At 44.2% G+C, this 14,013-nt stretch overlaps 2 protein-coding genes across 4 annotated transcripts in view; one reads left to right on the top strand and one right to left on the bottom strand.

Moving 5' to 3' along the window:
* Nucleotides 1-14,013, top strand: part of F8 (coagulation factor VIII) — an 88,956-nt gene that overhangs the window by 6,271 nt on the left and 68,672 nt on the right. The window contains exon 1 of one of the 3 annotated variants that reach the window (XM_036415731.2): nt 1,040-1,536. The exons of the other annotated variants lie outside the window; for them this stretch is intronic. Coding sequence (XP_036271624.1) covers nt 1,391-1,536 — 146 coding nt within the window. The 5' untranslated portion in view covers nt 1,040-1,390. Of the gene's footprint in view, nt 1-1,039; nt 1,537-14,013 lie in introns of those variants that run through there. 3 annotated transcript variants of the gene reach the window in all.
* Nucleotides 2,320-2,770, bottom strand: LOC118706424 (60S ribosomal protein L26-like). The gene has a single exon (XM_036415736.2). The coding sequence runs from the start codon at nt 2,768-2,770 to the stop codon at nt 2,357-2,359; it is 414 nt and encodes a 137-aa protein (XP_036271629.1). The 3' UTR covers nt 2,320-2,356.

The raw sequence follows: 14,013 nt of genomic DNA, 5'->3' as shown, positions 1-14,013 counted from the left end.
TACTCCTAGTGAGTTCAGAGGCCAGCGGAGAGTTCTGAGCAAAAGAGTGACAGGATCCACCTTATAGTTTTTGTGTGTGTGTTTCTTTAAATATGTTTCTATTGATTTTGAGAAAGAGAAGTAGGGAGAGGGGGAGATAGAAACATCAATGATGAGAGAGAATCACTGATGGGTTGCCTCCTGCACACCCCACACTGGGGATCCAGCCCACAACCCGGGCATGTGCGTTGAGCAGGAATCCCACTGGTGACCTCTTGGTTCATGGGTCGACACTCAACCATTGAGCCACACAGGCCAGGCAGCTTCATAGCTTCAAAAAGTCACTTAGGCCGAAACCGGTTTGGCTCAGTGGATTGAGCGTCGGTCTGGGGACTGAAGGGTCCTAGGTTCCATTCTGGTCAAGGGCATGTACATTGGTTGTAGGCACATCTCCGGCAGGGGGTGTGCAGGAGGCAGCTGGTCAATGTTTCTCTCTCATCGGTGTTTCTAGCTCTCTACCCCTCTCCTTTCCTCTCTGTAAAAAATCAATAATATATATATATATATATATATATATATATATATATATATATATATATATTTTTTTTTTTTTTTAATTTTTTTTTTAAAAAGTCTCTTAGGCCCTGACTGGTTTGGCTCAGTGGATAGAGCGTGAGCCTGCGGACTGGAGGGTCCTGGGTTCAATTCCGGTCAAGGGCATGTGCTTGGTTGTGGGCACATCACCAGTGGGGGGTGTGCAGGAGGCAGCTGGTTGATGTTTCTCTCTCATTGATTTTCTAACTCTATCCCTCTCCCTTCCTCTCAGTAAAAAAATCAATAAAATATATTAAAAAAATGAAAGCAAATATTTTAAAAAAGAAAAAGTCACTTAGTGGTAGCCGTGTGAGGGGCTAGGGGAGAAGTAGGGAGGCTATTGGGATACTGGGTCCTCTTGCTTATGCAAGTGGATTCCAGAATCTGTTGCTGCTACTAAAGGAGAGGGTCAGAGTAGGCCGGGAGTATGACTACCTTGACCTCCCCCTCCCTCTCTTCCTTCCCTTCAAGGTTGAGATCAAAGCAGTATTCTGGCGCCCTCACTGCTCTCAGAGGTGAATGGGTTAAGCTGTAGCTCAGCCGCCCTTTTCCTAGTCCGTTCTTCCTGTGGGTGCTTCCCACTGCCAAAAAGGAAGCAATGCAATCCCGTACTGCCCAGTGCTGCTGCTCTCACATCCAGCAGGTAACACTCCCTAAAGCCCTCTGCAGAAATCTGGGGACTTTTCACTACATCACAAAAGATTTGCCTTTTTCCCCCCCCCTCTCTCTCTCTCTCTCTCTCTCGGGAGCCAAGGATGTTTTAGAGAAGAATTAATCTTCCGTTTCTCCTGTTGGACATTTCCCAGCCATCAGAGCCATGCAAACAGCGCTGGCCACCTGCCTCTTTCTGTGCCTTTTGCCGGTCAGCTTCTGTGCTACCAGAAGGTTCTACCTGGGCGCCGTGGAGCTGTCCTGGGACTACAAGCACAGTGAACTGCTCAGTGAGCTCCACCTGGATACAAGGTAAAGGCACATTCTGTAGCTGGGACTGGTTTGGCTCAGTGGATAGAGCGTCGGCCTGCGGACTGAGGGGTCCCGGGTTCGATTCCGGTCAAGGGCATGTGCCTTGGTTGCGGGCACATCCCCAGTAGGGGGTGTGCAAGAGGCAGCTGATCGATGATTCTCTCTCATCGATGTTTCTAACTCTCTATCCCTCTTTCTTCCTCTCTGCGAAAAATCAATAAAATATATTTTTTTAAAAAGGCACATTCTGTAGAATGTGACCAGGGTTGTGGGGATATGACTGGTTGGAAGAAGGTGCAGACAACAGGTTAGAATGGCTGTGATGCTAGTTACGCCTTAAAAAAGCATTTCCAGGCAAGACATGCGTGGATCTGTGCTATTAGCGCAAATGCTAACTGCCTGTCCCTTTCATAGATCTGACCTATTCGTTGATATTTTTTAAACAATTTTTTTAGTAAATATATTTTATTGATTTTTTTTACAGAGAGGAAGAGAGAGGGATAGAGAGTTAGAAACATCGATGAGAGAGAATCATTGATCAGCTGCCTCTTGTACATCCCCCACCGGAGTTGTACCCGCAACCAAGGTACATGCTCTTGACCGGAATCGAACCTGGGACCTTCCAGTCCGCAGGCTGACGCTCTATCCACTGCTCCAAACCGGTTTCGGCATTTTTTAAACATTTTTTATAATTTTATTATTTTTTACAGAGAGGAAAGTAACTGGTCAGGATTATTGGTTGATATTTTGTTCTGTTTTGTCCATTGGATCTTTTTTATTTTATTTTAAGTTTGTAATGGAAGTTGTATATAATATTACTTTATTCCTGCATCTTTTCAATTGTTTCTTCCTTGTATTTGCCCTTTTCCTTTCCTACTTCAAGAGATTTGGCTTTATGTTCAAGGATCTTTTCACAGCCTTTATCCAGCTTTAGCCTAGTGATCACCACCTTGCTGGGGTGAATGCCCCCATGAACAGTTGTACCGTTAGCTTTCTCCCATTGCACTCGTTCAATGTGGATGGCATATGTCTTCCTGTAGACCGGGGCTGCTTTGCCAATTTGCTGCTCTTTGTAATGTCCTTGAGCAACCTGAACTTCATCATCCTTTCGGATGTGCCTGGATCGAACATCATACTTCTGTCTCAGCTCTTTGGAAAGAGAAGATATAATCTTCCTTCGAATGTGGGAAGGTGCATTGCTCTGGTCAGAAGTCACAAAGGGTTTGAACTTCATTTTGACTGCTGGCACTTCTAAGATGGGCGCCTGTCCATTGACTCTTATTGTCACACTAGAGGCCCGGTACATGGATTCGTTCATTGGTGGGGTCCCTTGGCTTGGCCTGCAGAGATGGGTCTGAAAACAGCAGTTTGACATCCCCCAAGGCATCCTGGATTGCAAGAGGGTGAAGGCCAGGCCAAGGGACCCCACTGGTGCACGAATCCATGCACCAGGCCTTTAGTATGTATATAAGATCTTTGGTTAATCTCTTCCTGTCCTCCCCCGCTTCCCTCTGAGATTCATCAGTCTGTCCCATGTTTCCATACCTGTGGTTTCTGCTCATGCGTTGAGCATCTGTCCCCTAGTGGTCAGTATGCGTCATAGCTATCGGCCACTCGGCTGGTCTCTTAGGCTTTTATATATATAGATGCTGCCACTCCGGAAACTAGAGGATGGAGAAAGGGCAAAGAGACAAGGAGTATAAGAGAGAGAACATAGCTTTCAGAGCGAGAGGAGAGCAATGAGATCCCATCAACATTACATACAAGTTTAGTCTCTGGTTGTATTGTGTGTGTGTGTGATGTGGTTTTTGACCTCTTTGCCCAATTTTGGTGCAAGGATAGTATTAGCCATGAGTTCAGAAGCTTTTCATCTTTGGGGGGTTCTGGTTCATTTTGGGAAAGTAGTACTAAATAACCTTTTCAATATTGCTTATAGTCATTAATTTATTCAGATTTGCTTACCTCTTCTTCAGGCAATTTGATTATATATATTTCCCTGGAAAGCAGTTATCCCTGTATTTGATAATGTATTGATATCAAGTTACATAATCATCTTGTGATATTGTTAGTAGTTATATCTCTTTTTCATTTTTTAAAATACATTTTTCATTGATTTCAAAGAGAAAGGTAGAAGGAGAGGGAGATAGAAACATCAATGATGAGAATCATTGATCAGCTGCCTCCTGCACATGCTCCAACCAAGGATTGAATCCTCTACTTTTTTTTTTTTTAGAACCATCAACCTATTGGTGTACAGGATGATGCTCCAACCACCTGAGCCACCTGGCCAGGGCTTTGTACTGATTTAAAATTTTATTAATTTTACTTTTTATTTATTTATTTTTGTAGTGATTTTTAAATTTAATTCATTTCTTAAGATTTTGCCCTTATCAATGATCTCTTCTTAAGTTTCTTTCAGTTTATTGTGCTGTATTTTTCTAATACCTTAGGAAAAGTGATATGTACTTTTCTCTATTTTGTCCTTTTTTAAAATAGTGAAGGCTCTTAATGGTATATATTTTTGTCTGAGAACATCTTTTCCATATTCCATAGGTTGTGGTATGAAGACTTTACTTTTCATTGTTTTCAGTATAGTTTGTAATATCCTCTTTGATTTCACTTAGAAACATGATTTTAATTGACTTTTGTTTGCTTGTTATTTTTAATATTTAGCTCTATTTTGAGTATTCTATTAGTTTCCTACTGCTGTATAACAAGTTACCTCAAACTCATAAGCATAGAGAAAGTCATCTATTATCTATCTCACCGTTTCAGTGGGCAGGACTGGGTACTTTTCCCAGGGTCACACAAGGCCAAAATCAAGGTGTAGACTGGTCTGGTTTCCTTACTGGAGGCTCTAGCCAGTTTGGCTCAGTGGATAGAGCGTTGGCCCAAGGACTGAAGGGTCCCAGGTTCAATTCTGGTCAAAGGGCATGTATCCCCAGAACTTGTCACTAAGGTACATGATTCTCTCTCATCATGGATGTTTCTTTGTCTCTCCCCTCCCTTTCACTCTCTCTAAAAATCAATGGAAACATATCCTAAGGTGAGGATTTACAAACAAACAAACAAACAAACAAACAAAAAAGAACCTTTGTGATTGATTATCTTGGGCCTACCCAGTTAACTCTCCCCTCTCAAGGTCAGCTAATTAGCAACCATAATTCCATAGGTTGTTGGTTGTTGTTTTTGGCCAGGTAACATATTTTTTTTAAATATATTTTATTGATTTTGTACAGAGAGGAAGGGAAAGAGATACAGAGTTAGAAACATTGATGAGAGAGAGTCATCAATCAGCTGCCTCTTGCACACCCCCCACCGGGGATGTGCCCGCCACCAAGGTACATGCCTTTGACCGGAATTGAACCCGGGACCCTTCAGTTCACAGGCCGACGCTCTATCCATTGAGCCAAACCGGTTTCAGCCCAGGTAACATATTTATGGGCATAAGCAAAGATCATGAGGGACAAAATTATTTTGCCTACCATGGGTATAACTTACATACAATGAAGTGCACAGATTTGATTTTATTATTATTTTGTTGTTGTTAATCCTCACCCAAGGACTTTTTCCCATTGGTTTTTAGAGAAAGTGGAAGGGATGAGGAGAGAGAGAAAGGGAAACATCAGTGTTAGAGAGACACATTGATTGGTTGCCTCCCACACTCACTCTGACTAAGGCAGGGATCAGCGTACATGCCCTTGACTGGAATCAAACCCGAGACCCTTCAGTCTGCAGGCTGAGGCTCTATCCACTGAACCAAACTGGGTAGGGCAAATGCACAGATTTTATTTTATTTTATTTTATTTTATTTTAAAAAGAATATATTTTATTAATTTTAGAGAGGAAGGGAGAGGGAGAGAGAAAGATGGAAACATCAATGATAAGAGAGAATCATTGAGGTACTAGGGATCAATCCCAAAACCTGGGCATGTGCCCTCGACCAGAATCGAACCTGGGACCCTTCAGTCACAGGCCAACACTTTATCCACTGAGCCAAACCGGCTAGGTCAAATAAACAGATTTTTAAATGTGCAGTTTAGTAAGTTTTCCCAAATGCATAGAAGTTACATAAGCACCATCCTAATCAACATACAGAACATGTACATCAACCATTCTGCAACTTTTCATTGAGTTTCCTTCCCCTGACCAGGCCTCTAGCAACAAGCTGCTTTTATGGAATCACAGATTCATTTTTTTTACTTTTTAAGAGTTTTATATCTGTAGAATCATGTAGTTTGCACTCTTCAATGTCTGGCTTTTTAGCTTCAGCATCATGATTTGGAAATTCATCCAGTATACTGTCCTAGTCTTTTTTTATTATTATTATATATATTTTATTGATGTTTTACAGAGAGGAGAGGGATAGAGAGCTAGAAACGTCGATGAGAGAGAAACATCGACCAGCTGCCTCTTGCACACCCCCCACCGAAGATGTGCCCACAACCAATGTACATGCCCTTGACCGGAATCAAACCAGGGACCCTTCAGTCCACGGACTGACGCTCTACCACTGAGCCAAACCGGTTTCGGCTGTCCTAGTCTTTTTATTGCTGATTACTGCTCCATTATGGGAACATATCATAATTTGCATATCCATTCACTGTCACCTGGACCTTTGGAATGTTTCCCGTTTGGGGACTAATGTAAATAAACCTACTATGAACATTCCTGTACACGTTTTTTGTGTGGACATCTGTTTTAATTTATTTTAGCTAAGTATCTAGGAGTTAAATTGCTGGATCATATTGTAAATGCATGTTTGACTTTATAAGGGACTGCCAACAGACTCCCTGAATGGCTGTACCATTTTGTAGTCCCACCAACAATGTGTGAAAGTACCAATTTCCACACATCCTGGACAACATTTGATGTTGCCAGTATTTTTCATCATTTTTTTTTATATTTCTTTATTGATTTCAGAGAGGAAGGGAGGAGAGAGAGATAGAAACATCAATGATCATTGATTGGTTGCCTCCAGCACACCCCCTACTGGGGGTTGAGCCCGCAACCCAGGCTTGTGCCCTTGGTTGGAATCGAACCCGGGACCCTTCAGTCCACAGGCTGACGCTCTATCCACTGAGCCAAGTCGGCTAGGGCTTTTTCATCATTTTAATCACTGTGTAGTAGTATTTCACTGTGTACATACGGTATGAGGAGGGGATATAAGTTCTTTTATAGTTTATATAGTGGAAGTTGTGCAGTGTTAATGACCCGGAAGTAGAGGTCCAGATGGTCGATAGCCTGGTATCTAACTGAACAGTTAGCCACATATCCATTAATGTTGATATAGCTGAAAATTAATATTGAGACAATGGTACTTAATGCATTGTGCTTTGTTTTGTAGCTTCCCTCTACATGCAACATATTTTCATGTTAGTCAGAACTGTGACATAGTGAATAACAGTCTGAGTACAAAATTGAATTGAATGGAGAAAAGGATTTATTTGTTATCTAGCTTTGTGTTGTTGTATAGGCAGTCACGTGTATAAGAAAAAATTGGTAGAATTTATTTATTTATTAATTTATTTATTTTTAAGTTAGAATAGTAGTTATGGGTTGTTGTTTTTTTCCATTTTTTTTTTGTAATGTATTTTTATTGATTTTGGAGAGGGAGGGAGAGGAACAGAGAGATAGAAACATCGATGATGAGAGAAAATCATTAATCAGCTGCCTCCAGCACGCCCCCTCCTGGGGATCAAGCCCACAGCCCAGGCATGTGCCCTTGACCAAAATCGAAACAGGGACCCTTCAGTCTGCAGGCAGACGCTCTATCCACAGAGCTAAACCAGCTAGGGCTAGATTTTTTATTTTTATGATACCATTTTATAGTCTAGATTATTTTGATAGTAACAAGATCAGCTGACTCTGGACACACCCTACCAAGCTCTGCCAAGCTTTGAAATAAACATCTGGGGAAATTCAGTTTTGTATTATCTGTTCCTGCAGCTGCTCGGCTTCTTCTAAGCAAGCGTCAGGAAATTGAGCAGGTTTTCTGATTGGTTTTAGATAAAATGTGAAAGAACAGTTCATGTCAAGGACGTTGTTGCCAAATATATTTGGCAAAACATATATCAGGTCTCAAGGGAAACGCACAAACAAAAAACCCCACGAAAGTGAGGAAGGAATAAAACCTATGAATCCTGGAACATTTTGTCATTCGCTGTGAAGATTACCCTGAAACTGAGACAGGCACGTATTTTTTTTTAATATTTTTAATTGATATTTTACAGAGAGGAAGGGAGGAAGATAGAGAGTTAGAAACATCGATGTGAGAGAAACATCGATCATCTGCCTCTTGCACACCTCCTACTGGGGATGCAGGCTCGTATTTTTGTTCCAGTGAAAAAATATTCAAAAATAAATGGTCTGGCCGAAACCGGTTTGGCTCAATGGATAGAGCGTCGGTCTGCGGACTGAAAGGTCCCGGGTTCGATTCCGGTCAAGGGCATGTACCTTGGTTGTGGGCACATCCCCAGTAGGGAGTGTGCAAGAGGCAGCTGATCGATGATTCTCTTTCATGGATGTTTCTAACTCTCTATCCCTCTCTTTTCCTCTCTGTAAAATATCAATAAAATATATTAAAAAAATAATAATAACAAAATAAATGGTCTGGCTGGGGAGCTCTGTGGTCCTGGTTAGTTTTATCTCTGAGCTGAGCCCTACCCCTGGCTGCTGCTGATGCTTTTAGGAATGTCTAGTGTGTCCCTTTGAATGGAGAGACCTACTCTGAACCTAGGCCCAGACCTGTTTCTCCGTCTCACAACCTTGTTTCTTAATCTAGCTTCTGGTTTTGTTTTTGTTTTTTCCACTCTTCCCTCAGAGAGAGAAACATGTGTTGCTGTCTACTCTTTTAAAAAATATATATATTTTATTGATTTTGGAGAGGAAGGGAGAAAGAGAGAGCAACATCAATGATCTGCACATCCCACACTGGGTATGGAATCCACAACCCTGGTATATGCCCTGACCCGGAATTGAATGGTGACCTCCTGGTTCATAGGTTAATGCTCAACCACTGAGCCATGCGGGCAATTTTTTTAAAATATATTTTATTGATTTTGTACAGAGAGGAAGGGAGAGAGATAGAGAGTCAGAAACATCGATGAGAGAGAGTCATCAATCAGTTGCCTCCTGCACACCCCCCACCGGGGATCTGCCCGCAACCAAGGTACATGCCCTTGACCGGAATCGAACCCGGGACCCTTCAGTCCCCAAGCCAAGGCTCTATCCATTGAGCCAAACCGGTCCCGGCCATGCGGGCAATTTTTGTCTACTATTGATTCTTTTCCTGCCGGAAAGATCGTTGTCTCACTAATAGACAGATATAAAAGGCTGGTCAACCTTGAAGCTCTGAAAGGTCAGAGCCAACCACTCCCTGTCTAATTGAGACAATGGTAACTGAGGCAACTTCCCCATCTTGTAATCATGTAAATCCTTACCGATATGATAATCTGCTTATTACCTGCCTAAGGGCTATGGGTGTCTCCCACACCTGCTTAAGGGTAATGTGTTATCCCTTAGTCCCAATAAAAGGGATAGCAAGGCCAGAGCCTAGTGGTAGTCCTCCCCCTAGAGGTGGACTCCCATCTGGCCCCCCATTTCCCCCAAATTAACCCTTTCCCAGTCTCTCTTCATTTGTGTGTGGCCTTCTCCAGAAACAGGACTCTGAACAGGAATACTGAACCACGTGATAAGGGATCCCACATTTCCCCTCTTTGCTTTTCCAAGCTATTGCTCTAGTAAACACTTTCTGTGTGTCTTATGTTTTCATGTTAGTCAGAAATACTAAATATTTCTGTGCGTGTTAAATACCTGTCTTTGGGCATGGTTCTGAGTCTGGTTAGAACCCAGTAGAAACTTTGGAGAAACGGGGTAGGATAGACTCAGCAGAATCTAAGAGACAGAATGGGAAAAGAGAAAAAGGAACAAAGTGGGGATGAGTTGATAAGTTTGGAAGGACTTTCAATCTCAAAGTGGTCAGGAGATGGGACAAATGGACTGAAGGGAAGAGTGCACACAACGATATCGGCATCAAATAATGTTTAAAGAACTAAAAACCATGCAGGTCTATGCCAAGGCTAGTGCCATGGAAACTTTTAGAGGTGGATGAAATTGGGGCACATTTAAATATGAATTAATGTCACTGGATGTGTTCTCTGGAAGCATATTGTGAAACAGAGATGAATGTGCAGAAATTTGCTTTAGAGTGCTCAGAAGGAACAGGGACGGGAAGGGACAGGGACAGGGAAGTGAAGGAATAGGAAGGGAAGGGACAGGGGTGGACAGAGAAGGGCAGAGGCAGGGGTGGGCAGAGGGAGAAGTTGGACTGCAGTGCTGGCCGACCTTACAGGGAACTCTGGAGCTGGAATAACCCTTCTGAGTTCTCCCAAGTTGAGCCAACGTGGCCAGGCCTTTATAGTTCCACTAGAGACCCAATGCACAAAATTCGTGCAAGAGTATGTCTTCCTTCCCCAGCTGCTAGCTTCCCTCCACCACCCGGTACCTGGGCTTCCCTCACAGTCCCGACTTTGTCCAGAAGGTCGTCCGGAAGGACCTCCAGTCTAATTAGCATATTACGCTTTTATTATTATATACTAGGGCCCCAGTGTATGAAATTGATGCATGGAGGGGTGTCCCTCAGCCTGGCCTGCACCCTCTCCAATCTGGGACCCCTCAGGGGATGTCCGACTACAGAGATTGGGCCTAAAACGGCAGTCGGACATCCTTCTCACAATCCGGAACCGCTGGCTCCTAACCACTTTCCTACCTGCCTACCTGATCGCCCCTAACCGCCTCTGCCTGCCAGCCTAATGCCCCTAACGGCTCCCCTACTGGCCTGATCACCCCTAACTGCTCCCCTGCCAACCTGATCGCTCCCCTGAGTCTCAGGCCACTGGGCAGCCACCGTTAGCAGCTTGCCTGAGCCTTGGGCTGTCACCTAGGGCCTGCAACCCGGGCATGTGCCCTTGACCAGAATCGAACCCGAGACCCTTCAGTCCCCAGGCTGATGCTCTAGCCACTGAGTCAAACTGGCTAGGGCAGGCCATTTCTCTTTCTACCCAAAGTGGACAATCAACAACAATGACCAAAGTTGGGCCCCTTGGGGGATTTACAGCAATCAGTTTTTGGCTTGCATCTGCATATCAAAACATCCCATCTGTTAATACAGCTCAGGCTCTTTCCTCCACTAGTAACTGGTCAGCAGGGATTCCCCCATATAGCCATGGGTGTGATTTAAAGGCAGCAGTGTACCAGGAGTGGACAAGATGTACCTCCGATAACCCGCTCCTGCAGCATGCTGGCGGCTCTCTAAAAAAGTGCAGGCCCTCATTCCTTCTTCGGTAAATCAACTCCTTTTACTGGAAGGGCTTTCTTATCAGTGCGCTAGCCTCTGGCCCTCAGCCAGGACAGAAAGTCATTTGTCATGGCCTTGGGTTGGCAGAGCTGCTCCTGCTACGTGCTTTCTCGAGTGAATGCCCAGAAAACCCCGGAATGGAGTGAAACGTGGTGCTCTGTGGGAGGGGAGGGCGCCTAGAGAGGTGACAATGAACTCAGCTTCACCTTTACCCCAGTCAGTTGGTCTCTTGGAAAGAGGTCACCTCAAAACAATGCTCAGGCCCGGCTGTTGTGGCTCATTGACTGAACCAGGAGGTCATGGCTTCATCTCCAGTGGGGGTTGGGGGGCATGTCGGAAACAGCCAATCAATGATTCTCTCTTATCATTGATGCTTCTATCTCTCCTCCCTTCCTCCCTGAAAACAATAAAAATATATATTTTTAAAAACACACCAATGGCCAAAACCGGTTTGGCTCAGTGGATAGAGCGTTGACCTGCGGACTGAAGGGTTCCAGGTTCGATTCCGGTCAAGGGCATGTACCTTGGTTGCGGGCACATCCCCAGTTGGGGGTGTGCAAGAGGCGGCTGATCGATGATTCTCTCTCATCGATGTTTCTCACTCTATCCCTCTCTCTTCCTCGCTGTAAAAAATCAATAAAATATATTTAAATCAATCAATCAATCAATAAATAAAAACACACCAATGTGCAGGTTCAAGAAGCCTTTTCAGCCAGTCTGCTGCTAGGTCCCTCCGAAGGTGTGAAGGTCTTTCTCTATGACTGTACACTGGTCAGTTTCTCCTCATGCTTCCAACAGTCTTGACTTAGTGAGTGCTCACTGTGAGGCACAGGCTCACCATTCTAAGGTTCACCCAGCCCTTTCTCTTTTCTTAAGAGGCAGTCTCCCTGGTTCCCTCAGCTAATTCTTTCTGCCTTGGTTTCCACTTCAACACGTCTGGGGCTCATAGAGCCTCCTTCTGTGAGCAGCTGTTTGTCCATCCCTCTCTTTTGGAACATTCTGTGCAGTTATAGTTGGGTGTGACTCCTGGAAGCTCACATTGCATGGTCTGCTGTGTCTGCGATTTGATGGATTTTGATTGTTCACTAGAATAGTTCAAACATGCGTCTCTGGGCCATACCCCTCATCAAAACTCTAGGAGCACACATTTGGGGACCTACTCAGGAATCTCCCTGATGTGAACCTGGATGCATTTTCCCACCTTCACCGGTGTTTCCTGGTTTGGGTGGGTGGAGGGTAACTGTGTGCCTCACACAAAAGGTCTTATGGCCTCACATCTACCCTTTTTGACAGTTCATTATAGGAATACTAGAGGCCCAGTGCACAAAATTTGTGCAAAGGGTTTGGCCCTCACAGCGGCAGCTTGCCTTGGCCCTTATAGCCCCTGCTTCATCTGGAAGGTTGTCCAGAAGGACGTCTAGAAGGACATCCAGAAGGTTGTTCAGCAGTCTAATCTAATTAGCATATTATGCTTTTATTATTATAGATTCACCTTTATTACCTTTTTGCAAGATTAGAATCACTATCTAGGTTTCTCCTGCTCTTCCTATCTTCACTAAATGTTGGCTACTCTACTTTGTAGACAAGTTCCTCCAAAAAACATTTTGAAAGCTGGATTACATTGCAAGTATTCCTATAACTACTAGAGGCCCGGTGCATGAAGATTCATGCACTGGAGGGGGGTCCCTCAGCCCGGCCTGCCCACTCCCACAGTCCAGGAGCCCTCAGGGCCAGGAAGTGACCCAGCAATCAGGGGAAGGTGACTCTCCCATCACACCTCTGCTGCTGCCACTGCCAGCAGCACAAGCCTTGGCCGGCCCTGGTTACCTGAGCCTCGGGCTGCCCTGGGAGGCTGGGCAGCCACCATCTGAAGCTTGCCTACACCTCAGGCCTGCCTTGGGGAGCTGGGCAGCTAACATCCGAGGCTTGCCTGTGCCTTGGGCTCGCCCTGAGCAGCTGGGGGGTTGAGGGGCCAGGGGACTCCGGAGGTAGGAATGTGGAGCGGCCGGACACTCCTGGGGATGGACCCAGCCGTGGCGTGTGCCTGCTGCCCCAGTGGGGCTGAGGGGACTGTGTGCCACCATCTTGTGGCTGTGGGCATTGCCATCTTTGAGGGCATGCCAGTCAATTAGCATATTCCCTCCTTATTGGATATGGGTGCTGCCATCTTTGTGAGGGTGTGATGGTCAATTAGCATATTCCCTCCTTATTAGATAGGATAAAAATGCAACTGATTTTTAAGTATTTATTTTGTATCTTGCTTCTTCACTGAATTCATTTCTTAGTTCTAGTAGTTCTTGGTAGAATTTTTAGGGTTGCTTATATGTAGTATCATGTCATCTGCAAAGGATGACAGTTTTACTACTTCTTTTCCAATTTTGATGCCTTTTATTTCTTCTTCTTGGCTGATTGCTGTGGCTAGTACTTCCAGTAAGATGTCAAGTAAGAGTGGTGAATGCACACATCCATGCCTTGCTCCCGATCTTAAGGGAAACATCTGCAGTTTTTGCCCAGGGACTATGATGTTGGCTGTGATTTTGTTGTATATGGCCTTTATTATGTTGAGGGACGTTCCCTCTATTCCCATTTTCCTGAGATTTTTTATCATAAATGAATGCTTGATTTTATCAAATGTTTTGTTTTTTCTGCATCTATTGATATGATCATGTGGGTTTGTTTGTTTTTTTAAATATAGTTTATTGATTTTTCTTACAGAGAGGAAGGGAGGGGGATAGAGAGCTAGAAACGTCGATGAGAGAGAAACATCAACCAGCTGCCTCCTGCACACCCCCTACTGGGGATGTGCCCGCAACCAATGTACATGCCCTTGACCGGAATCGAGCCTGGGACCTTTCAGTCCGCAGACCGACGCTCTACCACTGAGCCAAACCAGTTTCGGCCATGTGGGGTTTTTTATCCTTCATTTTGTTTATGTGTTGTAGCATGTTTATTGATTTGCAGATATTGTATCAACCTTTCATCCCCAGAATAAATCCCACTGAATCATGATGTGTGATCTTTTTAATGTATTGCTGGATTTGGTTTGCTAATATTTTATATATTTTAGCATCTATGATCATCAGGGACTTCGGCCTATAATTTTATTTCTTTGTAGTGTC

The sequence above is a fragment of the Pipistrellus kuhlii genome, unplaced genomic scaffold (assembly GCF_014108245.1).
Source record: "Pipistrellus kuhlii isolate mPipKuh1 unplaced genomic scaffold, mPipKuh1.p scaffold_m20_p_51, whole genome shotgun sequence".
NCBI lineage: Eukaryota > Metazoa > Chordata > Mammalia > Chiroptera > Vespertilionidae > Pipistrellus > Pipistrellus kuhlii.
Note: the sequence above shows the minus strand (reverse complement) of the source record. Positions and strands in the feature narration are given on the sequence as shown.

Coding starts and splice junctions, on each gene's coding strand:
- LOC118706424 (XM_036415736.2), bottom strand. CDS start 2,770: ATGAAGTTCAAACCCTTTGTGACTTCTGACCAGAGCAATGCACCTTCC.